We start from the raw sequence: 23,887 nt of genomic DNA on the forward strand, positions 1-23,887 counted from the left end.
CGCTAAACGAGGCAGTCACTAAAGGAGGACTACCTGTAGCTCCTTGACTGACGGGATCTGCAGCATGCCTCTCCTGCCAGATCTGATGGGGCAGACAGAAGTGATCAGGGAGAGCCAGTCCCTCAGGTACCCCAGCCCCATGCCATGAAGGGCTTTAAGGGTCAAAACCAGCACCTTGAATTGGACTCAGAAGCAGCCTGGCAGCCAATGCAGCTTGTGGAGCAGAGGCGTAATGTGTGTTCTACTAGGAGCACACATAACTGCCCGCGCCACTGCATTCTGCACCAGTTGAAGCTTCTGGATTCTCTTCAAGGGCAGCCCCATGTAGAGCGGATTACAGTAGTCCAATTGGGAGGTGACTAGGGCATGAGTGACCCTGAGCAGAGCCTCCTGATCCATTTCTTACCTGTTTTCTGGGCTCTCTTCCTTGTCTGAAAGGCCCCTCGCATTCTCTCTTCCCCCATTGCTGCTAGAAAGCTGAGTTTTAGCCATTTTTTAAAAAAGCCTTTTTGTGATTTGTGATTTATTTTTTTACTTTGACTACAATAACTGGGTAAGTGTAATTAGCTGAGTTTAGCAAATGGCAAATTTGCATTCCAGAGCTTGTTACGTGAGCTTGAGGATGAATGGTTGGCGGATCCTTGAATCATCCCAGATTTCAGTCGGTTTCTTGCTGGCTTGTTCATCTGTCATGGTTTGTTCTGAATTTCGGGTGCTCCAAAACCGGACATGGAAATCGCTGCTCCGCTCAGCCCCTGGGCGAGCCGGTCTCTTCAGCCCAGTGCCACCGCGGCGCTCAGCGTTCTTCTCACCCTCGCCCACCCAGAGACCCGCTGAGTCCATCCAGCCCAGCCCCTGCACAGTGCAGGAATCCCACCTGCTTTCTCTGGCCAGGGCTTGCCCCCCCTTGCCCCCCCCCCACATGGGGAGCTCTGTCCTTCCCCCGTAGCATCATCTTCACTTGAACCCCTGCTGCCTTCGGGTAACTTCAGCCTGTGGCTCTGTGCCCTTCGTTCCGGGATAACAGAGGGTACGTTTGGGCCGTTTTCTCCCCAGGTGGAAAGTTAACGTCCCGCTTTCCAGGCACGTGAAAAGTGCCGCCACGTGCCTCTGCCCCCAGCCTTAGCTCAGCTTCCCAGCCCCTGATGTCATTCCTTGCCCTTCCTGGCGCCCGTAATGCTTTGCCTGGATCTTTGCAAAACTGTGTTGCCTGGAGCTTCATAAAGGCATCTGGCTGTAAGGCAAGCCAGGGCATCCAAGGGGGGCAGGAGTGGGGTCAGAAAAGTCAAGATGGTGGCTGCAAGTGCACCATCAAAGCAGCGGGGGCTTCACTGGTACAGTCATAGCCATCAACTTGACTCTTTTGACACACACACACACACACACACACACACACCCGGCAGATGCCCCTGAGTAGGCGAGCGTCCAAGAACCACTCTTCTGTGGCTTTATACGCATGCTGCTTTGAATTCTTCTCTTCAGGCTGGTTTAAATTTGTGGTACAGAAAGGAGGCAAGAGTGTTTTTAGAACCGAAAAATGAATACTTTAAAAATATCCGTGACAGATGGTCCCTGCAAAGCTATAGTCCTCCTCCAGTCTCCACCCAGCTGGAGGCTCATCTAAAGTTCCCCCAGTTTAGGGGGTTAAGAGGCTGGATGGGGATTTGGGGTCAGTCACTGTCTCTCAGGCAAGCCTACCCCGCAAGGTTGTTTTTAGGAGAAACACGGGAGGAAGTGCAAGACTAAATAAAGACACGGCCTGCATTTCTGAAGATCGCACCATCATCCTTACCTTCCTCAAATAATTTTTTTCTCTTACCTGCCAAGAATGAAACTTGGGTTGTCTTAACAACAATGCCACTGGGAAGTTTGTGCTACCATAACTTTGGATAAGGCAGGGTGATCCGAAGCAGTCACTTCTTTTGAGTTTTCTTTCCTTCCCCTTTAACCCCGCCGAGCCCACTTTGGGGAGGGTACCCGACCGGGGCTGCCAAAGTAGAGGGGGCAGCCACTAGAGGGCAGGAAAGCCCCGGGAAGCAAGATTCCCACCTCGAGCCCTGCAGCGGCTTTGGCCGACCAGGCGGCCCCTGGACCTGTTGAGATTTGTGCTGGCTAGGGATTATGGGAGCTGTGGTCCAGCCCATCTGGAGGCGAGCAGGTTGGGAAGGGTGGTCCTAGGATGCTGCAGGTAAGATATTACCGTAGAAGAAAGCATGGGGAGCAGAGTTCCGTGCCTTACACAGTTCGCCTCTTTTTATTAAAGGACATATGTACAGTAAGCCAGTGTTTCTCAACCTTGGCGAGTTTAAGATGGGCGGACTTCAACTCCCAGAATTCCCCAGCCAGCTATGCTGGCTGGGGAATTCTGGGAGTTGAAGTCCGTCCATCTTAAACTCGCCAAGGTTGAGAAACACTGCTGTAAGCATTCGTGAGCTACAGCTCACTCTGCCAGATGCATGGAAGATGCATTCTTGGGAAGCCAACACTGGCAAAAACTGGACCTCCCCCCGGCCCACTGCCTTTCTCCCCTTTCTAAAAATCACCTTGTTTCCAACTGAGCACCGGCTTTATGACCCGTGTATTGTCACTCTCAGCCTCTCTCTGGAAGGAGGAGAAATAGTGTAGGTCAGTATATATATTATTTATCTGTAAAGAGAATGTTCTCTCTCGCTCCCTCCTGCCATTGTAATTCAAGTGAATCTGGTGAAAATTAACTTTCCATTTAAAACAGTAAAACAGGAGGCAGGTTCAGCGGATAAAATGGAGTTTATTGCATGAAGAGGCTGCCCACCGGCGTGTAAATACCTAGTGATTTTCTTTGTACACTAGTTGAGAAGGCCTCCTGGGGATTATAATAGGAAGAATTAGGACACCGTTCGAATACACCGCTTGAGTCGCTTCCTCCGAGAAGCATGTTTTTAAGCTTGTGGTAGGGATAGAAAGCAAAAACTTTCTCAGGGCTAGACTAGGAAATGAAATGAAATGAAATTTCATTCTAGGCCAGTGATTCTTAAACTGTTTGACCCAGTTGCCCCTTTCCCGGTCTCGAATAATGCCATTACCCCCCCCCCCGACACACACTCCCAAAACCAAACCAAAACCAGACTTCGTAGTTTTGCACAAATGTCTCAGCAGTGGCAGTCCCAAACTGGATCCTTGGCTCACAAACAGTTACCCATTGCTCCCTCACCCCCAGCCTGTGCCCAGATTAGAGAGAGCCAGGACCCTTCTGACAATCCTCTTCGGAGCCCAGGGCACGGGAGGATCTGAGGCTGCAGCGATGCCCTCAAACATGTTGATAGCCTGCCCCTTGCAAGGAATTCATCTCAAATCCTCCCTCCTTGCCCAGCCTCGGAGGAGGAGACCCGAAGGTCACTCGGCAGTGCTTCCAAGCGAGCTTCGCCCTGGCGGCCCTCTTTTAGGGGCTTTTAGAGATCAGCTCAGGTGGTGGCCGGGACATCTGCTCCTCCGGTGAGTGGCCGCAATCTCAGCGGGTGACGCAGCACCCAGAGACTGGCCTTCTCCAAAGAGCCAGGAAGCCGCAGCCCCATCCTGGAAGCACCTTTGCTTGTTTCTTGCTCAGACTGATTGGGTACAGTACCTTCTGTTGGACGTGGTCTTAATGAGAAAAGAGAGGAGGAATTATGCCTCTGCCCAACTGATGCAAAGTAATTATTTTTATCACACGGGAGCAAGACAGACTCTCATGGGTTTGCTGGAGACATATCGGTATATTTGCATCCCAGACCTGCGTCTTATCAAGTGTCAGCAGTCACAGGCTCCAGTTTTTGCCATCTGTAGATGCAACCCTTCCGCTGCATAGCTTTACATGGTGCAGAAGGGGAAGAACGTGCAGCCGCATGCAAGGTTTCGTGTGGGGATAGAAGCCGGTCTCGCTTAACTGCTAAGGGTCAGGATGCACCTATTTATTCAGCGTTTAATAGTTGTGACATCGGGATTTTTTAGCAGATCTCCTGCACTCAAGGGGGAAATCAAAAAGAAAAAGAACATGGAAAGAAGTTTGATCATTGGCAACAACTTGCAGGGTGTTTTAATACACTTTGCGTCTTATCATCCAAGGTCTAATCAGTGTCCAATTGCAAGGATTAATTATGCGGAGTATTACCTGACTTTTCTCCCTCCATACAGTATCGGGTGCTTCCACACTACGGTACATTTTAATTCCCTAATTCCTCCAAAGCAGTTTGAAAGCAGCCTGCAGCTGTCCATTGTCTTAACTGCTGCCAGCTGTGAAGTGCAGGACCTTGTAGAGATTGCCATGTTCCCATCCGTGTTCTCTCTCTTTACAGACAGAAGTGGTTTGAGAAGTCATTCAGTCGGCACCCCACCTTGTTTAGCTATTTAACTGGCCAGAGTCGCTGGACGTCAGGCAGCATGTAAATTTAATTTTAATAAAATTAGCCGCAGCTGTCCTGGAGAAGAAACATTCTTCTTTGTCCCATCCATACTAAAGAGGAAATAAAAGAAATTGCAACTAATTCACCCCTTCTGGGAAACCATGCAGAGGATGATGGCTTAATTGTAGCAGAAGATGCAAGCCACTTTGCCACTATTCTTGTGTTTCATATAAAAGCACCAAGTACGTTCTTTAGGATCTTTAGCCGTGGTGTCATTCCCCTGTGATGGCTAGAGTTGGAAAAGAAAGGGGAGCATGTCCTAAACACATGCAGAGGGGCTTCAGAAATGCCACAGCAGGAGTTGACCTGGTCTGTTTGAACCCTCTGCAGTTCCTCATAACTCTTCTCGTGCACAGTGGCCTGCAAAGCAGTAGGCTGTTTCATGTTTTTCCCCCACATGTAATAAGAGTTGTCTGCAGGGTATGGTCAAAAACATCAAGATGGTGATCATGGTGGTGCGATTGAAGCTGTGGATGATTTTATGTGCATGTATAACACACACAAAAAAACCCGAGCAGAGCTTCAATCGCACCACGGCAGTGCCATTTTGACCACCCCCTGTGGAAAACCCCTCTTGAGACCTGGAGCTGGAAGGTGTGAGAAGTAAGAGTTCCCACCAAGAAGAGGGCAAACCACTCCAAGACCTCAGAAGCAAAAGTTGATTCCGTTCTCTGTATCAGCCAGCCTCCTTTGATAGAGGTCCAGAGACAGTTTTGAGCTGGCCCCAAATCCTCGTGAGAAAGTGCCTTCAGAGGCTCCCATCTTCTGGCCTAGTGTGAAAATATCTTAGAGGTTTGCAGGGGGAAGTTGGCAAGTGGCTTGTACTATACATAGCAGGATAAGCCATGCCTATTTCAGAAGAAGGTCTCAGGAGAAGATGTATGTCTGAGGGGGAGGGGGAGGAAACTTCTAGTTCCCAGCATCTTCATAACTTTCTTGCAGACTAACGGGCACAGACATCGAATGTGAATACTCCCTTAGCGCCAGACCCATTAACTGGGGCACTGGAGTAAAGGAGTTTGAAGGACCTTTGAGGTCATCTGCCCCAATTCCCTGCTTAGGGCATTAGGCCCATTAGAGCATCTCTGACCAATAACCATCCGGCCCCTGTGGGAAAACCTCTAACAAAAGAGAGCTCATCACTTCCTCTGGCAGCTTGTTCTGCTAACAGCTTATGCAGTCAGAAAGTTCCTCATGATGTCTAACTGAACCTATTTCCTTGTATAGGTCATCCTCGTTTAGCAACCACAGTTGGGACCGGCCACTCGGTCATTAAGTGAAGCGGTCTGACTGTTTCTGAGTGAAACCACAATTGTGCTTATGATCTTCCTTCAGCTGTCCTTTGCTTTACAGACCTGCAAAGGTTGTAAATGTGAGGATTGATCACAAAGTTGCTTTTTCATCACTACCATAACTGCGAACAGTCACTGTATGAGGCAGTTGCTAAACGAGGACTATGTGTAGTTTTCATCCATTGGTTCTGCTCCTGCCCTCTGGGGCAACACAGAATAATTCCCTCATCTGCGTGACAGCCTTTCAGATATTTGAAGATATCTATCATATTTATTTATTTAATCAATTTCTATAGCTGCCCATCTCAGCAAGTGACTCTGGGCAGCGAACAATGTTAAAAGAAAAAATAAAAACAATGATACTGACAACTACAAAAAGTAAAATACATAGCAGCCAAGAGAGACACAACAATAATTCATCATTAACACAACCAGGAAAAGGGTCCCCTCACACACTTGGCGCCCCAGGCCTGGGCATTCAGTTGCCCCTTCTATAGGCTAACATACCATTTTCCTTTAACCATTCCTCAAAGGACTTGGTTTCCAAATCCTTCGCCAACTTGGTGGCTTTTCCTCTGAACTTGCTCCAATTTGTCACTGTCCTTTTTGAACCATGGTGACCAGAACTGAATACAGAACTCCCAATGAGGTTTGACCAGGCCTGAGTAGAAGGGAACAGTTACTTCCTGTGATCTGGATTCTGTGCTTTCAGTCAGTGAACCCTAAGATGGCATTTGCCTTTCTAGCGGCCACTTCTCATGATCGATTCCTGTTCAACGTGGTCCACAAAGACACCCAGATCCCTTTCATGTGTGCTACTGGCAAGACAGGTCTCCCTGCCCCTGCCCCACTCTTATATTGTTCCTACTCTTCTCTCTCTCCTCTAAAGTATTAGCCACCCCTCCCAGCTTTGTGTCATGTACAAACTTAACATGTGTCCCTTCTATCAATGACTTGCACGTTGACCAGCACAGGGCCAAGGACAGAACCCCATGGCCCTCCAATTAATACTTTCCTTCAAGATGAAGTGAAACCATTAATGAACATTCTTTGGGGGCAGTCATTCAACTATGAGTCCATCTAATAGTAATATAATCTAGCTCAGATTTTATCATTTTATGAAGAATATCATAAAGCATTCTGTCCAAGACTTTACTGAGGTCCGAGTACATGATGTCTCCTCTTTTTCCTCATCCCCTAAGCTACCTGCTCTATCAAAGAAGGAGATACAGTTGGTCTGGCACAGTTTGTTTGCAACAAACTATGTTGGCTCCTGTTGAATGTGGCATGCCTATCCAAGTGCTCACAGAAAAAGTGCTTGATCATCTGTACAAAGACTTTGCCCAGTATAGACAAGTATACAGAAGGTCTGTAGTTCCTCTGCCTTCCTCTTTTTGAAGATAGAGTTGACATTTGCTCTTCTGTAATGTTCTGGACCTTGCTCGCTCTCCAGGGGTTCCCGAAGATTACCAAGAGCTGTTCTGCAATCATTTCTACTTCTTGGAAGTAATCTGTCTGGCCCTAGAGACTTGACCTTGTTTAAATTAGCCCAATTCTCTCTTACCCTCTCCTTGCCTGCCCTAAGAAGCGATGCAAAATAGGAGTGAAATATTTCTGCCTTCTGACTGTCACCCATTACCAATTCACCACCTACTCCTAGCAACGGACTTACATCTTCTTTGGCTCTTCTTTGATTTCTGACCTATCCAAAGAACTCTATTTTGTTATTTTTGGTACCTCTTACAAGCATCAGTTAATTCTAAGCTTCAGCCTTTCTGACAAAGTCCCTACAGTTCTTGCTATCCTAGATGGAATTTAAAAAGAACTAAATAGCTCCACAGAGAATTGTCAATGTCGGTTAGCCAGAATGACTAAAGCAAATCTCTAGTTTCAGATCAAGTCACTGCAGCCAGGAATTCAGTGATGAGTGGACCAAAGGAAAGAAGAAAGGAAATTGGATGGGTCAGGGGGGAATACATTCAGATCAGCTGGAATCTCAGTTCAAGTGACCTGAAATTTTTATAACACAGCTCTAGGCATCTTTCCTCAAAAACAAATGCCATCTATTTCCTAAGTATATGCATACAATTCTAGTCAAAATAATTTAATTAAGAAAAATTATTGTTTTCATTGCATATTTTAAAAAAATGTTGAAGGTTTGCCCATTATTTTAGTACTTTTGTATTCACTGTCCATATACTGCGACAAGTGCAACTTGGTTTATTTTTTTCTTGAGCAATCAAGAAGTATATTGTCTCTCCACTGCCTTTTTTAACAGGAAAAGCTAAGTGGAACATATCTCCTCCAACTGGGTAAAGGCACATGTCTGAAGTTTATATCTAGGGGACAAAATACTGGACCACTGTGGCCTTAGCAAACCTGTCCACCTGCTCTGCAGAGGCTCTTCACTGGCTATCAGTGGAGAAAAATGAAGGCTGAGACCAATGTTTCTCAACCTTGGCGACTTTAAGATGTGTGGACTTCAACTCCACACCCACTCCACTCCACACGTGCTGGCCGGGGAATTCTGGGAGTTGAAGTCCACACATCTTAAAGTTGCCAGGGTTGAGAAACACTGCTCTAGATGGACCTTCTATGGACTTCCCAACCAACTCACGTCCTTCCTATGCTCACATCCCTCGGCACGTGTTCGAGCGGAAGGGCCTGATCTGGAACCAGCGCAATACGTGCAGAGGCCCAGATTGCTTCTGGCCTGATCTGATACAGGAGAAGTAGCAAAGGAGTATTTCCAGACTATTTAATACAGCACTGGAAACGGCCCTTCGAACGACAGCATTAATTTAAGGGTTTTTTTAAAGGGTTTTTTTAAATCCCACTTTTTTTATTTTTTTATAAATAACTCAAGCTGGTGAACATACCTAATACTCCTTCCTCCTCCTCCTATTTTCCCCACAAGAGCAACCCTGTGAAGTGGGTTGGGCTGAGAGAGAGGGACTGGCCCAAAGTCCCCCAGCCGGCTTTCCAGCCTCAGGCGGGATGAGAACTCACCACCTCCTGCTTTCCAGCCTGGGGCCTTCACCACGAGACCAAATTGGCTCTTTACCATGCAGAAACATATATCTATTTCTGGTCTGGGGGCTCCTTCATCTTCTCCAACTGCACTAACAAATGTGGGTGGCCTAATTGCCCCCAAATCAGCACTATAGTTTCTTGCTCTTTTGTGGCAGGAAACAACCTGAGGACTGTAGTGTTGACCTTAAAATAGGTTTAGCAACCAGGTCCCCTTCCCTGAAAAAGAAGAACAAAAGATCTTAACATATTTTCCAATATGTTAAGATGAAGTCACCTAGCTCACATCACAACATCACCCTATTTTTATAGTCCCCTGGCCCACCCTCCCCAAAGTAACCCTTGGCCACCGAAATGTTGCCTGCTCCAGTTTTAAGTGTGAAATAATATATTGTTTAAATGGAAGAGGATTTGGACTGTGCAAGCACTAAATCCAAGATTAAGAACAAATAAATCATTGAGGGAGACATAAATTTGGAAGAGAACTTGTGGGCCTCTCATTTCGCTTTTCCCCCCTCTTCCTTTGGTGAGATGTTTTCCCATCTGCTTGGGTCTCCAGGGCAATGAGACTGTTTTGAATGACTAGCTCCTTGTTCAAAACCTTGGCAGGCATCTAGGCTGAAGATGGGAAAGGGTTTTGCCCCTTCTTTTCTCAAGCCTTCAGAGAATGCAACCAACAGCACCACGTTCTTTGAAGCAGGCAGGTATATATTTTACTTTCGGTACATCCTTTCTAGTTTGCTTCCTTGTCATTAAGGACAGTCCCAAGATGGGGACAGGCAGCCCTAGCAGAGGAGGTATTGAGCCAAATTCTTCATGCAGCCTAATCAATCCAGAAACTTTTTTCCTCTTTTCCCAAGATACCCAATAATTCCAAGAACCCTAATACAGAGTACGGCGTGCCCAGGCGACTGCTTTTGCCCTTCCGGGATCCAAACTGGTATCCAATGGGATTCGTTAATAGTAGATGTAGGCTCCTGTGGCTTAACCTGATTACATATATAGCATCAGTGAGCACACCATCCCACCAAAGCAGACGGCAGGGTTTTTGGGGGGTGGCAAACAAAGATGAATTGTTCATAGTAAGATAAACCGTTTGCCAGGACTGCCCTAAAGCTCAGCCAGATGAAGCTGTTACAGACGGAAGTTAAAGAGGGAGAAGGATTATCCCTTCCACCTTCTGCTTATAGTGGAAGTGAGTGAGCCAGGGAGCCTCACTGAGAGAGAATAAAGTTGCTTTTCCACAGGCGCTGCACCACCGGCTTTGCTTCTGCAGCCTGTAACTCACTAGGAGGACCTCTCCAGTCCCGATTCAGAGGTGGTCTCTGGTGTTTCAGTGGGGCTGCCGTACGGCCCTTCTCACCTCTGATTATGCTGATCGTATTTCATCTGGCACCTCTGGCAAACACAGCCACCCTGCCAGGGGAGTATTGAATACCATTAGCTACCCTGACCCTGAGGCAGTGCTCTGGCTGCCATGTTCTCTGGGGTGGGTAATGTTCTGGCAGTTGCATTTGTTTTCCAGCCCTGCAAAGTAATTGGCGGGAGCGGCGTTGGGGATTTTGGCTTCACTTTGGGGGAAATCGGGAGGGGCTTTTAAAAATTAAAAAGGTGTATCAAGCCAATTGGACGTTTGGCGCATCATTGTTTATTTTTAAAAATGTAGAACTTAGAACCAGAGGTGGACATTTGGCATATACCTTGACAGGTCATGGAGAGTCCTCCCCAGCAATATTGGTAACTGGGTTTTAAATGGTTGTAAAGCTGGTGTTCAGTTGGCAGGTGAGGGGGGCATTAGCTTCTCTTCCTCTGCCTTGCAAGCTGTAAAGGAAATATGGAAACGGCAACCCTTAATCAGAATCTTCTCCAAAGTTGTCTCCTCTCCCTGGTTTAACAGGGTTGGACCAGGGCTTTTTCCTGCTTTGCTACTTGTGACCCCTGAACTAGAAATCCTGGGTGTCCATGGCTATTAGCCCTGATGGCGGTGGGACTGCCTCTGAAGGCCATCTGCTGGGAGACTTGTGGGTTCCTTGTGTGGTTGGGTGGTCGCTGTGAGAAGAGGCTGCTGGACTAGATGGGCCAAGGGTCTGAACCAGCAGGGCACTGCTTATGTTCTTGCAGATGCTAAGGATTGGACCTAGGATTTTATGTAAGGCTGCTAGACCTGAGCTACAAAAGTCCAGATGACCAGAATGCCAGCAGTGGATTCAGTTCAGATCTGGTTGTTCTAATATTGCCTTAGCATTTCCTCAGATGCATGTTCATTATGCATGAACATAATCTCAGCTGCAGGAAAAATAATTAACCCGTCTGCAAGAGGTGATTGTCCAACCTCTTCTTAAACAATCTTCAGAGGTGGAGAATCCACAACATCTGTAGATACCTTTCCAAAGTTTGGTCTAATGGTGAAGGCACCAGGCTAGAAACCAGGAGACTGAGTTCTAGTCCCACCTTAATCATGAAAGCCGGCTGGGTGACTTTGGGCCCATCTCTCTCTCTCACCCCAACTCACCTCACAAGGTTGTTGCTGTGGGGAAAATAGGAAGAGGAGGAAGGAGTATTTGATATGTTTGCCACCTTGAGTCATTTATAAAAATAATAAAAGCAGGAGTTAAAAACAAAGTTGTATAGATCTTACCATCAGGATGTTTTTCCTTACATTTAAATGAAATCTAGGTAGCTGCAACATACACCCATTATTTCTGGTCCTACTTTCTGTGTCCATAGAAAAGTATTCTTGACCATCTTCCCGTGGAACCCTATCGTGTTCCTGAGCAGAGTTATCAAGTCTCCCCTCCATCTTCTATTTTCCAGATTGAACATCCTGAATGCTTTCAACCCACCCTCATGGGGATGTTCTCAAGCCCTGCATCATGGTAGACCTCCTCTGACCCTGTTCTAATCTGTCAGTGTCCAAGCATGTAGGAACTGTGTTTGTCCCAAGCATCAGGTGTTCAGACAAGACTGTAACTGATGCTTATCAGGAAGCCCCGATCATCTTCCCTATAGGAATGGATTGGCGCATTCATTTTTTCCTCTTCATATCCAATATTCAGTACTAGTTTCTTCTTTCTCAGACAAAAATTACTTTTCTTCCTGTGGATAGTCTATTACCTCCCTGTTCTCACCAACCAAGTGAAGGCAGGATTCACAGGGGCTTCTAATACAACTTCTTGGTGATGCCACTGCTAAATACAAAAATGCTATCTTGGGGTCCATTAACAGAAGCACAGAGTCCAGATCACGGGGAGTAATTGTTCCCTCTGCTGTGCCCTGAGAGCCAGTTTGGAGTAGAGGTTGAGGCACTAGAAACCGGCAACCCATGAGTTCTAATCCTGCCTTGGGCACAAAGTCAGCTAGGTGACCTTGAGCCAGTCCCTCTCTCTCAGCCCTAGGAAGAAGAAGGCCAGCGCAAAGCACTTCTGAAAATGTTGCCTAGAAAACTGCAGGGGCTTGTCCAGGCAGTCACCAGGAGCCAAGATTGACTTAAAGTGTGGGTGTGTGTGTGCACGCACACACATGCACACACACACCCAAGTCTCTCCTTGTTAGACCTAATTTGGAGTCCTGTGTCCAGTTCTGGGCACACAGTTCCAAAAGGACAATGGCCAACAGGAGCAAGGACTAGCAGGACAGTGAAGGTCTGGAAGCCAAGCCCTGTGAGGAATGGTTAAAAGATACGGTATGCTTAGCCTGCAAAAGAGATGGCTATTATAGCAGTCTTCAGATATGTGAAGGGTTGTTACAAAGAGGGGGAAGTGGACTTCTTCTGTTATTACCCAAGAGGGCAGGACCGAAATCAGTGGGTTAAAACCACAAAGAAATAAGTTCCAGCTAGACACCCGGGGGTTGTGGAACAGGCTGCCACATGAAGTGGTGAGTTCTCCTTCACTGGAGGTCTTCAGACAGAGCCTGGATGGTCACGTGCCAGAGATGCTGTCCTAGAACCCGCACCAAGCAGGCGGCTGGACAAGATGACCCCTAAAATGCCTTCCAGTTCGTGATTCTTCATGGGAACAGCAGTGCCAGCTATTGCCTCCCCGTCCTCACAGTTCCCTCCCCAGAGATGCCTTGTGGTGCCTCCCCAGGACTCTTCACCAGCTTGTGGACATCTGCAGGGGAGCAGGGAGAGCCCCTGAAGTCACAGACATTGAGAGGACTTGGGCAAATGACAGAGATTGCATCTGTCTCAGAGAGTACATATAAAACAACTTGGTGGTACATTTTGCTTAATGTAGCATCCTTCCTTACCCTAAATTCTGCACAGTCCATTACCTGCCCAGGCTAGGCCTCTCGCAGAGTTCCAGGGAACAAACCCCAGCAGGGCGCATGAGAGCTGAAACGGGCATCCTCTGCGACGGGCCTCTGGGAGCCCGGAAGGAATGTGGACACCAGCTTTCCAAGGTCAGCTTTATTGTGAAAAGCTGGCAGTCTTAACCTGGGGACCCCTTTGCCAGATTTTCTGGCATTTCCAGCCACTGGTCTTGTGCGGACTTCCTTCCACTTCCACTAAATGAAGCCAGAGTGATTTCTTTCCAAATAGAAATCTCAGAAGAGGTGACCTCACTCTTATTTGCTGAGCAAGGGCCAGCAATGCAGCAGCCAGGCTGAGAGACGGCTGGCTGGCCCGGTCATGATTTATGGAAGAGCCACCGTGGGGGGACGTGGAAGTCTTGGCCTGGGACGAGAGAGACCCTGGTTCCAGGTCAGCCTTAGCCGCAGCAGCTTCCCATGTGGTCTTTCAGCCCAGACTCTCTCATGGTGTGTGTGTGTGTGTGTGTGTGCGCGCACTTGTAGAGAAAAAAGGGAGGAGGGAGTGCTATGCAAGCTGTCTTTGGCTCTTGGGGGAAAGGCAGGACAGAAACATCACTCATAAAATATATAGCGGGGGGGGGTGGCAGTTTTCATGGTTGGAGAGACAGAGAGAGAGAGAGATGAACTAGAATTTTCAGATTAATCAGCCGGAACCCAGGATGAAAAGTATGCTGATCTGGGCCAGAGATGTGTGAGGAGCCTCAGTCCTTTCAGCGAATAATTACCCCAGCTTTTCCCCAAGTGCCCGTTGTCAGCAGTGCAGGGAGAAAAAGCGGTTGTTGGTTTCACAGTTAAGCGGTTATGAGCTAGAAAGACTTTCAAATTAACTGTGGATCATCCAGAGAATAACAGGTTCTGCTGTGGTCTGATATGTCAGTGCTGAGAAACAGACCTTCAGGAAAGGAAGAGGAGAAGCCGGTTGGGGCTCTGTGTGCATCTGTGTCTGTGCGTGTTCTCATCCAAGAATCAGAAATCTGGTCAGCCTTCTTGGCTGGATAAACCCCACTGGAAGCAAATAAGTGGCCCCAGATGTTTAATAGCCGTTCCATTAAGGGGGAGGTAAGCCAGAGGGAGAGTTACAGTCTGCATAATTATGGAAGTGTCAGTTCATTACATGGAGCCAAAGAACACGTCAGCCCTAAAAGTCCGTGGAAGAGGCTGCAGTGAGCCCAGGGCACGGCCACTAGTTTTGCTCTCCATCGATTTGGGGCTGGTGAGGATGTGTGATCGGTGCCAGCCCGGGAGGCGAAGGGGCCAGGCGAGGGAGGGGGGAGGCTGAGCCAAAGGTTATCTGGCCCTTGATTTCTGGTGGCAGCAATGGAATCGAGTGCACTAAGCGCTCTGCATGGATGCCCAGTGGCGTAAACTCCTTGGCTCCTGCTGGCTCTCAAGTGTTTCCAATCAGCTGCAGCTCCAGTTCACCCGGCCACATTCTGTGAGTTGCCGTCTGTGGCAAGGGAGGGAGATGATGTGAGCTGGGGCCTGAAGCTGCCGGGGTCTGTACAGCAAAGGTGTGCGTACTGTGCATTTCCTTCAGTGAGGCGCACCCTCTGTGTCATAGACGCTTTATTGCCCAAATCCAGGGTCAGCGCCGCCATTTGTGCAAGGTCGGACACCTGCAGACATAGTAGCAATTGGGGATTATGGCTTTCAGATGCTCACGCCGCTTCTCACATTGCTTCTGCTTGTGCATCAGAAATGGTCAGAGACCTTTCAGGGCTGCGTAGCTGTCCATTTGCTCCAGCAGCTGTTGGCACCTAGTTGACTTTGGCTGATCTTGGAAAGCTGGAGGCAGGTTCAGCGGTTCATCTGGGCTTCACTTCCATGCTGCTGCCCGGAAGACAATATAGTGCAAATCCTTCCAGTAATCAGGACTCAAGCTTGGCTCTAAGGACTCTTGACCTTACCTTGATTGCAGTTGAGAGTACGCCTAAGATGCTGGCAATTTTGTCTCTAATTTTGAGGATGGAGGGCCTCTTCTTTTAGCATTTCATTTCAGCGATGCTTGGATTCATGAAGCTCTTGGCCCTGGAGATGGTTGGTGGCCTCACGCCTAGTAACAATGTAGAGAAGCATCTGTTCATCTCACCCTTCTGGAAGCCATGCTTTCCACTTCTGTGCCTGATTGTGGAACTGTGCCTGAAGTATCTCTTGACTCTGGAGGAGGCCCTTCTACCTCCAGCAGTTCAGCCTGTCATTTAAAGAGCGCTCTTTGCGGTGGGGGCAAGGAGTCAGAGCCTTGCTGAAGTAGGATGCAATCTGAGAGACACCCCAGGAATCTGTTGCGCTGCCCTACAAGTGGTAGATTAGGGTTGTGGCGTGCCAGGTCATCACTCCCAGTTGCCCTGCCCAGTCCAAGAGCTGCCTCCAGGATCTGTGGAAATGCTGAAGATACTTGGGGGAAACTTCAGTCCCAAGAAGGGAAATAGTTATGGGGGCAGGAGGGAACTTTGGCTATGGAAGCAGCACAGGAAATGTTTGGAGGACCTCCTTGTTCAAACATTTGGATTTGGGAAGCAGAACTCCATTTCCTCACCTCTGTCTTGAACATCTTCCACTTTGAACATCTTCTGCCCCAATGAGGTAATCTCGTCCCCATTGAGGGCACAGCTCAGCCACGTTGCTGTCCCTTAGCAGCCTCTGCACAGTGCTGGGTCACATCAAGGAACACCACCCCAGGTCTGCACATCACCCCCTGTAGAAGCCATCTTGTCAGAAACTTGACCGATGGACGTACATGAGTCAACCATTGGGATGACCCTGGCTTTGCAAGCAGGAGGTGGTAAGCAAGAGAGACCGTGTGTTTCATAGGCTGAGTAAGGGTCCCAAATCAGCCTCAGGCAGGCAGAGCCCACCGGCCCTTTGCCCTCTTCAGCTGGCCTTCTTGTCATGCTCACTGAAGCCCAAAGGGAGGAGCAGGCAAGGGCAGGAGAGGTGTCCCCCAGGCAAAGTTGTCCTGGGCAGTTGCCCTTCCCTTCAACCAGGTGCCCATCTTGGAGAATGAAGGCGGCGTCTAGACAATGTCTTCTTGAAATCGCCTTTCAGAAAGCACCCATCGATCAGATTCTTTTCTTCTGAACTGACCTGTTGCAGAAAGAAAATAAAGGTGGGGAATGTGGGGGAAGATGTGGGAAGGATGACAGGCAGAAGAGAGGACAAGGTAGCCTCGCCTGTTGATAACGCCTGTGATGGAGGCCAATGGATTTACTCACGTGGTTCATTTATCAAACTGCAAAGAACAAACAAAAGTCTCAGTATTCAGGACATTTGCAACCAAGCTGAGATCATTTCCTTCTGGGAAATCCGACGGAATCAGGAACCAGCCATTAATTTAATTATAGCACATGGACTGAACCAATCCTTTACTGAAACCGAGAACTGAAGATTTCTGCCTCCTGGCATCTTGGGGCTGCCAGATTTTGTCTCCCTTCCCCTTGTCTTTCCCACGAGGGAGCATTACCTCTGCTGTCTGCGTTGCCAAGCTGTGTGTGTGGTGGTGGTGAGAAATATGATGCACACACAGAACAACGCTCTGTAATGGAACCAGTTCTCCTGAAAAGGAAATTACAGATTTCGTGTTCAGTTCTGCACATCCTCTCCGGTGACTTGGCATTAAATTACATGCTCTGGTAATCAGGGTAGCACATTACTGGTTTCCCTGTTCTGGTGCCATTGCAGTGGCAAGTTACGAAAATGGGGAAAGGATGGCAAAATTGGAGAGTTACTCACCCTCTCAGACATTGCAAAGTCCAGTTTCTAGCTTTTGAATTTCTAAAACTGACACTTGGGGCAGAATGGGGGGCAAGAGAAGGAAGATGGGTAATAAAGAATAGGACAAGGAAGAAGGAGATGGTTGCTTGTGGGTCAGAGTGCGGAGAAATGCAGAGAATAAGGAATGCAGCTTGGTGGAAGTCTTATTAGTTTAGGGGGAGATTTACTCCTGCTTCCTCTCTGTTCATTTATTCCTCTGTTTCCTTATTGCTTCTCCTCTTTAGAAGGATCCAAAACGATGTGTTTGTGCATGAACGTGTGTCTAATTAAAATGCAGAAGCTCCAGAAATGGGGAACATCTTGGGACAGGATGGGATTTGCTGAGGACTTGTGTTGACATGGAATCCTTTTTGGAGGCAGCTTGGATGGAAAACAAACTTTCCTCTCCAGGACTGGAGACCAAGCCAGGAAACCTGGAAATGAGAGGATGCTCAGGCAAGAACCTCTCCATGTTCCTCTGGCTACCTGGCCTTTGGTAGCCTCTGGGAAGGACAAGGTAACCATTGGTGTCGCTCACTGACATCTTCATAGAAGCTGCCAGATGAGCCATCAATGCCATCACACCATTAACTCATAAAATGTTACAACCATCCAGATACGGTTTTTGGAATCTCCTCTTCTTTTTCCATCTGTTTCTCCCTCTTTTTATTCATTTATTTATTTTTACTCAATCAGTCAGGAGGACGAGTTGGATGGGCTGCGGAGTCCCTCTGGAGCAGCGCCCTCTTGGAAGGGCCCTCCTCTGTGTGTTGGCAGCTCCAACGGAATGGGGCAGTCTCGTGGGTGGGGGGAGAGAAAGGACCTTGGGCAGGCCTTCTGCTCCCCTGGATAATGGTCTGCGGGATTGTTCAGCCTTGGAGGTGATGAGGGGGGAGGAGAAGGAGCCCCCCTCCGGTCATGCTCTCGAGGGCAAGGGGGCTCAGAATCGGGCTGCAGATTTGCATGCCCGCCCCCCCCCCCCGTCTCTGGGGGATGCGGGGGGGGGGGAGGCGTGCCTTTCTTCTCGCTGGAAAGCTCCTGTGCCAAGTAGGGAGGCGGGTCTTTTAAAACCCTCCAGGACCCCCGAGGCTGAGCCAGTGGCAATCGGAGGGAATGTGTCACCAAGAAGGAAGACAAAAAGGACACAGATGGACATAAATTTTCCCCTTCTAATTTATATGCATGGCTGTGCATTTAAAAATTATCGCCTTTGATTTAAATAGAAACCCTGTCCAAATATAAGAAGAAGGAGAAGGAGAAGGAGAAGGAGAAGGAGAAGGAGAAGGAGAAGGAGAAGGAGAAGGAGAAGGAGAAGGAGAATCATAACATTGTAGAGTTGGAAGGGACCCCAAAGGTCAAGCAGTAAAAATTATTGCCTTTGATTTAAATAGAAACCCTGTCCAAATACAAGGAGAAGGAGAAGGAGAAAGAGAATCATAACATTGTAGAGTTGGAAGGGACCCCAAAGGTCAACCAGTTAAGCCATCCTCACCAGGTGGCTGCCCAGCCTCTTCTCCAGCCTCCAGAGCTGGAGAGCCTACCAGTATCGCTGCTGGCCAGGGGAGGCTAAAACAGAACAGAAAACCGGAAGTAGTCTTGCTTGCTCCAACTAGGGTTTGGCTGGACATCCGGCTACCCTATCTGCTGCCCCAAGCTTGCATCTCCCGATGGTTCATTCCAGCTGCTCTGGGCCTGGGCAGCCAAATTCTGTTCAAAGGAGCATCTCGATACTCTGTGTCTCAACATCCTCCCTTTTTTCCAAGGACAGGATGACGTGCCAGCCCCCCTTCAAGTCAGCGTGAGTCCTGGTGACCCTCATGGGCAGGGGCCAGATCGTTTCCTTTGCAATAATACGGAAGGGAGGTGCTATTCCCTTCCTCTGAGAGAGTTCTCTTTTTTTCAACTTCCCAGCTGGGCCTAGAGCTCTGGGATCTCCTAATGGTCTCCCATCCAAGTCCTGACCAGAACTAACATTGTTCAGCCTTTTTCTGGGGGCAGCTGGGTCACCGACTGAATGGGTGGAGATTCTCAGGGCCTGTTTAACCTGGTTCCCTCCAATTAATTCATTTTCTTCATTCTCACAATACTCTGAACGATGAACTCACCAAACAGGCCTTGCTTGCGTTTATGTAAGCTGCAAAAAAACCCCAAAACCACCACCTCTAACCAAGATTAACCCTTGCCAAGCTGATCCTGCAGCACAAGTGCAGTTGGTAGTCCTTCCTTGACCTAGTTAAGTGTGCGGTGTGAACTCAGCCACAGCCTGCCAAACTTCTGGCTCCAGCAGCAACCTTGTGGGATGCCAGCAGAGCAAAGGAAGGCCGGCGTTCCACTGGTGCAGCAGAAATAGAAGTTCTCCTTCTGTTCAGTCTCTGTGGCTTGAGTGGTAGGTGAATCTGGCAACTCACGGGCGCTTCCTGCACGCTTCCTCTCTTTGATGTCCTCCTCCCTCTTTTCCTTACAAAAGAGGGTGCCACTCCACCCTCACGGTAAGAACTTCAAGGAGGCAGAGTAGACTTGCCTCGTGTGTCCCCTCTATTAATAAAAGCAGTGCAAGGAGTAAGAACTCAAGGAGGCCTCTGCAGTTTCCCAGGACAGAAGAAAACAGGAGAAACACGTCCAGCCTTGGTCAACATCCTGAATGCCTCAGGAAGGCCCCCCGTCCTTCTTCAGATTTCATCACTCTTTCTGGGCCACCTGCTTTCCAAGAAGGGTGGGTGGCCATTTCAGCTTTGACTTGATATGTGACTTTGACTCACAGATAAAACCCAGGCAGAACCTCGGTTGCAGCGCTTTGGCCCCCATCTTGACTTTCTGGACCGTGCCCTACGGACTTTGTGCATTTCTGCCCGATTCCTGAAGGATCATGGCAGTCGCACTCTCCTGGCAGAGCCACAGAAGTCAGACCTGTTGCTGGAGAACGGGAAGTGAGGGCCAGTTTTTCCCCTTGGCCCCAAGGGCAGCGCAGGGCCCCACGGAACAAGCCCAGCTCCAAGGCCAGCTCTGAGCACGCAGCAACAGCAGTTTTGCGTCTCGTCTCGGAAGGTGGCGGAGAAGCTGTCCTTGCAGCGGACACGACTGACGGGCCTTTCTGGACAGTCCACAGGGGCAGATGGAAGTCAAGGGTGTTGGCAGAGAGGGCAAGGGGGACAAGTGGCATGATGAGCCCCATGATGTCATCACACAATAACCCAAACCATCTCACTGATGTCCGTCACTTCTGAGGTCGTTGGCCTGATGACTTCATGAAGGGCATCCTGGTTTCTCCCAGGCGCCTACGGAGGAGATCCACTTGGAGCCTTGCTTTGCTAGAGCAGAGTTTCCCAAGTGCAGACTCAGGCAGGCCAGGTCCACCTGCACCCGTAACACGCTCCCACATCTGCAGAATCATCTGGAGTTTCAGGTGGGGAACGAAACTGCCTGCAATCTCCCTCCAGTCTCTGCATCAAAGGACGTGCTGCAGTTCACCATCTTCCCAGGTGAAACGGCTGGTTTCTGCACCTTGGCTTCCTCTGGGGCAAGCATCTTCTGGTTTCCACAAGCCAAGATGGCCTGGCCTGGCCTGCTGCTGCAGCGAAGGTCACTGACATCACCAGCAAGGTGAGCCACGGGGGAGCTCTTGGCCAATTTCTCCTCTGCAAGATAAACAAGTCGTCCCGGTTGTTTCAGAAGAGCAGCAGCAGAGGCTGGTTGGAGGTCCGCACCACCTTGGAGGGCTCACGAGTCACCACAGACCACCCATAAAAGGCTTTTGTCTCACGGTCATGTGTAGTTCTTGTGGTGCTGCAGTTTGGAGCAGAACACCGGCAACCTCTGGCCCCGGGTCAGATTTCTGCTGCCCGTTTCTCAAACAGAATGTTTAAAAATAATAACTCAGTTTTAAGAGGGTGGTTAAAGGCACCCTGCAGGGACGCTTGGTGCGGATGCCCTAATCGTTCCCCCAGGGGGAAGAGGGGTGGGTGTGAGCGAACAGGCCCTCCTGGGTGAGAAGCACGGTGGAACGGCTGTCCCACGCGCCGTGGCTCCCGGGGAGTGGGCAGCGTTTAGCAGAGGAATGAAACGGTGAGAAGGAAGGGGCAGCCAGTGGCCGTCCCTCTTAGGACCAGGCCAGGGTCCCCAGCTCCACAGATGTGTCCGACTCCAGGGCAGGGCTCTAGCCCAGTGTTTCTCAACCTTGGCACGTTTAAGACGTGTGGACTGCACAGCTGGCTGGGGAATTCTGGGAGCTGAAGTCCACACGTCTTAAACGTGCCAAGGTTGAGAAACCCTGCTTAGCCTAACGACCCCCATCAGACATTGGAGACCTTGTCACTCACCATTAATGGCTTAGATCTTTGGTGACTTTAGTCTGTTGCAAGCGGCTAGAGGAAAACCTGGATTCAAAGGCATGCATATTTTAAAAAACAAAAATACCAATCAAGGTGTTTCCTTAAAATGCCCTGAATAACTACCAAACCAAGGTCTTCCATCTGCCAAGGCCCCGAACTCAAGTCAGCCTCCCTTACAGCTTGCTTAGGTGTTTGTGGCTTATGCTAACTGACGAGTTGTCTTAATCAGCCCTTGTATTTTTGGAGGGGACCTAGGAAGTAATGAACCACAAAAGCTGATTCGTGCCAACCTCTGCCTTACTAACTGTATTCTCATGATAAGCAGACAATCTAACCCATGTTATCAAAAAATATGTTTGGCGCTGGACTTCCTGACTGGTCAGCATTTATTGCACGGCTCTAGGAAAGCGGTTTGTAGCCTCCTTCAGCGGGCAGAACCTCGTGGCCTGTCCCCAGCACTGTACAAATAAGCTTGGCTCAAGCCGATCGTGTGGTTCCCCGCTCTTCAGTGGGGCCGTGGGGGATTTTCCCCTTCGCTATATGCTTTTCTCAGACCACAAACACCGTAAGCCATGCCCAGGGAGCCACGAGTTTTGCTCGTCTCCTGGTTGGAGCAATGCCTCTGAACCGGCCATCTTGGCTGCAATCCACCAATGGTTCAGGCAGTCCTTGGGCACACAGGTGCCACCTCTCTTCTCACGCCATTCCTGCAACCTTCTTTGAATTGCACCCTCTGAAAAACACAGGAAACCCTCAGTAGCCCTGGGAGAACCCCACACGGTCGGTCTTCCCAAGCACTTGGAGAAGAATTAATTTTCCCCAAGAAGCTGCTCCCAAGATGCCATTTCTTGCTCTGCCACGCCTGCTTCCCCTCTTTCCTTCAAAGTGACAATATTGGGAGGGGGGGACTTCTATTTCTTGAATCAACTACACGGTGGGGTCTTCTCAGGGGTGTCCACAGTGTGTGTCAAAAAAATCATCACGGTGGCCACGATGGTGCGATCAAAGCTCTCCCTGGATCTTTTTTTACACACGCATCACCATCTTGACTTTTTTGGCCACAGCCTGCAGAACACCCCCCCCCCCCCGGCTCTTAATAGAGCTGCTATTGTGCAAAATTGCTTCTGGTGGCGCGCAATCCTCACTCGTTCCCCGGGCCCAGTGGTACCGACGATGTCCAGGTGGGCGATGGAAAGGCCGGAGGTGAGCTGTTCCCACCGTGTTGGCCAGGTCAGCTATTAACCTCATGACTGCATTGGGAACACCTGGGAAGCTGGGTTACCTTTAACCTTGATTGTGCTTTCAAGTCCATGGCTTTGCAGTCCTGGACAAACCCAGCCAGTGAGTTAATGCGCTAACCAGGTTAACCATGTTGAACTAACAGTCCTTTCCTCCTTGGGGTGCCTCTTCTTCATCCCCCTCCATCAACCAGTGTGCACACACACACCCCACAATGCCAGCTTTGCACAAACGGGCAGTGTTTTCTTTGCAAATGGGGAAGGAGGCAGTGACGGCTTTGTGCTTCTGTCGTTGCAGGAGAAAAAGGGCCAAGAGATTCAGAAAGGGCCCGAGGTGGAGATTTCAAAGCTGGACAAGCTGCTGAACCTGGTGAGGGAACCGACCACCAAGACCGGCAAGTGAGGAGACAGGTGGGCAGGGCGCCAACACGCACCTCTCCCCTGCGGCAGGGACGCCCCCGAGTCCAGGAGCAAGAACGCTTCATCCAGGACGGCGCCCGGACGGGGTGGGCGGCTGTGCCAAAGCGGCCTTTTCTTCTGACACAAAGAGGTTTTGTTCGGGGCTTTGCATCCAGAAAAATAAAAGCGGAGATTTGACACCAGGGCTGAGAGACTGCACAGCATCCCGCTGCACAAATACCCGCCTTTTCCTGAGGCCCAGTCTAGCAGAAACAGCTATGGCGCCGGCATCGATGCCCACGCTGTGCACACACTTCCCTCGGTTCAGGGATCTTTGCTAAACGGGCCCGAGATCAGAAAATACCGAGAGATTTCTCTCTCTCTCTCTCACACACCAGCTTCTGGCTATCAGTCTGTCTTCAACAGTGAAAGTCTCCTTTGAATTAAATGACTCCACGGCCACCTCCATTTGGTCTTTTGGCCATAATCCTGAGGTGGTTTGCCCCAGCTTTCTTTCAGAGCAGTGTTTCTCAACCTTGGGAACGTGAAGATGTGTGGAGTTCAACTCCCAGAATTCCCCAGCCAGCATGGGAGTTGAAGTCCACACATCTTCACTTTCCCAAGGTTGAGAAACACTGTTTCAGAGTGTATTTTCCCATTTACCTGTCTAACCTACACCTTTGCAATTCCTTCATGGTCTCCCATCCAAGGCCTAACCAAATCTGACCTGCTTAGCTCTGGGGGGAATCATCCAAAGTCCACAAGCTGCAACAGAGACCCCCATTAAAGGAAATCCAGAGACCCTGGCCCCTGCCCCATCTCTTTCCTCCCCATCATGCCCCCCTCCCAATCTTTGCAGCCGTTGGTTAACATGCAAAGGGCTTCCTTGGTGGCCTTGGCACAAATCTGTCTAGTGGAGTTGAGCCCCCAGGCAGAAGGATGGAGAAGCAAAGCTGAGCTGGTCTCTTGCATTTGAAGACACCGCAGCCCCTCCGCTGCCCAAGGAGGGGGGCTTGATGGGTGTGTGTGTATGCAACGACCCACACACACGCAGTGTCTGTGCCAGCCCTTTTACACCCTTAGTGTGCTGTGACCCTTTCACAGCCAGCTGAGCTGCA

The 23,887-nt window shown here is 49.4% G+C and overlaps 1 protein-coding gene across 4 annotated transcripts in view; it reads left to right on the plus strand.

The window, feature by feature from the left end:
- The window catches only part of DNAI1 (dynein axonemal intermediate chain 1), a 142,288-nt gene extending 119,132 nt beyond the window's left edge, over positions 1-23,156 (plus strand). Inside the window, exon 20 of one of the 4 annotated variants that reach the window (XM_088152802.1) lies at positions 22,669-23,156. In XM_088152802.1, coding sequence (XP_088008928.1) covers positions 22,669-22,773 — 105 coding nt within the window. In that variant the 3' untranslated portion in view covers positions 22,774-23,156. The remainder of the gene's footprint in view (positions 1-22,668) is intronic. The other 3 variants (XM_088152803.1, XM_088152804.1, XM_088152801.1) reach the window with 3 other exon arrangements.
- Positions 23,157-23,887: the final 731 nt, after the last annotated feature.

The sequence above is a fragment of the Python bivittatus genome, unplaced genomic scaffold, assembly GCF_059951505.1.
Source record: "Python bivittatus isolate LINGU-HERP-01145 unplaced genomic scaffold, Pbiv_v1 ctg000570_np1212, whole genome shotgun sequence".
Classification (NCBI taxonomy): domain Eukaryota; kingdom Metazoa; phylum Chordata; class Lepidosauria; order Squamata; family Pythonidae; genus Python; species Python bivittatus.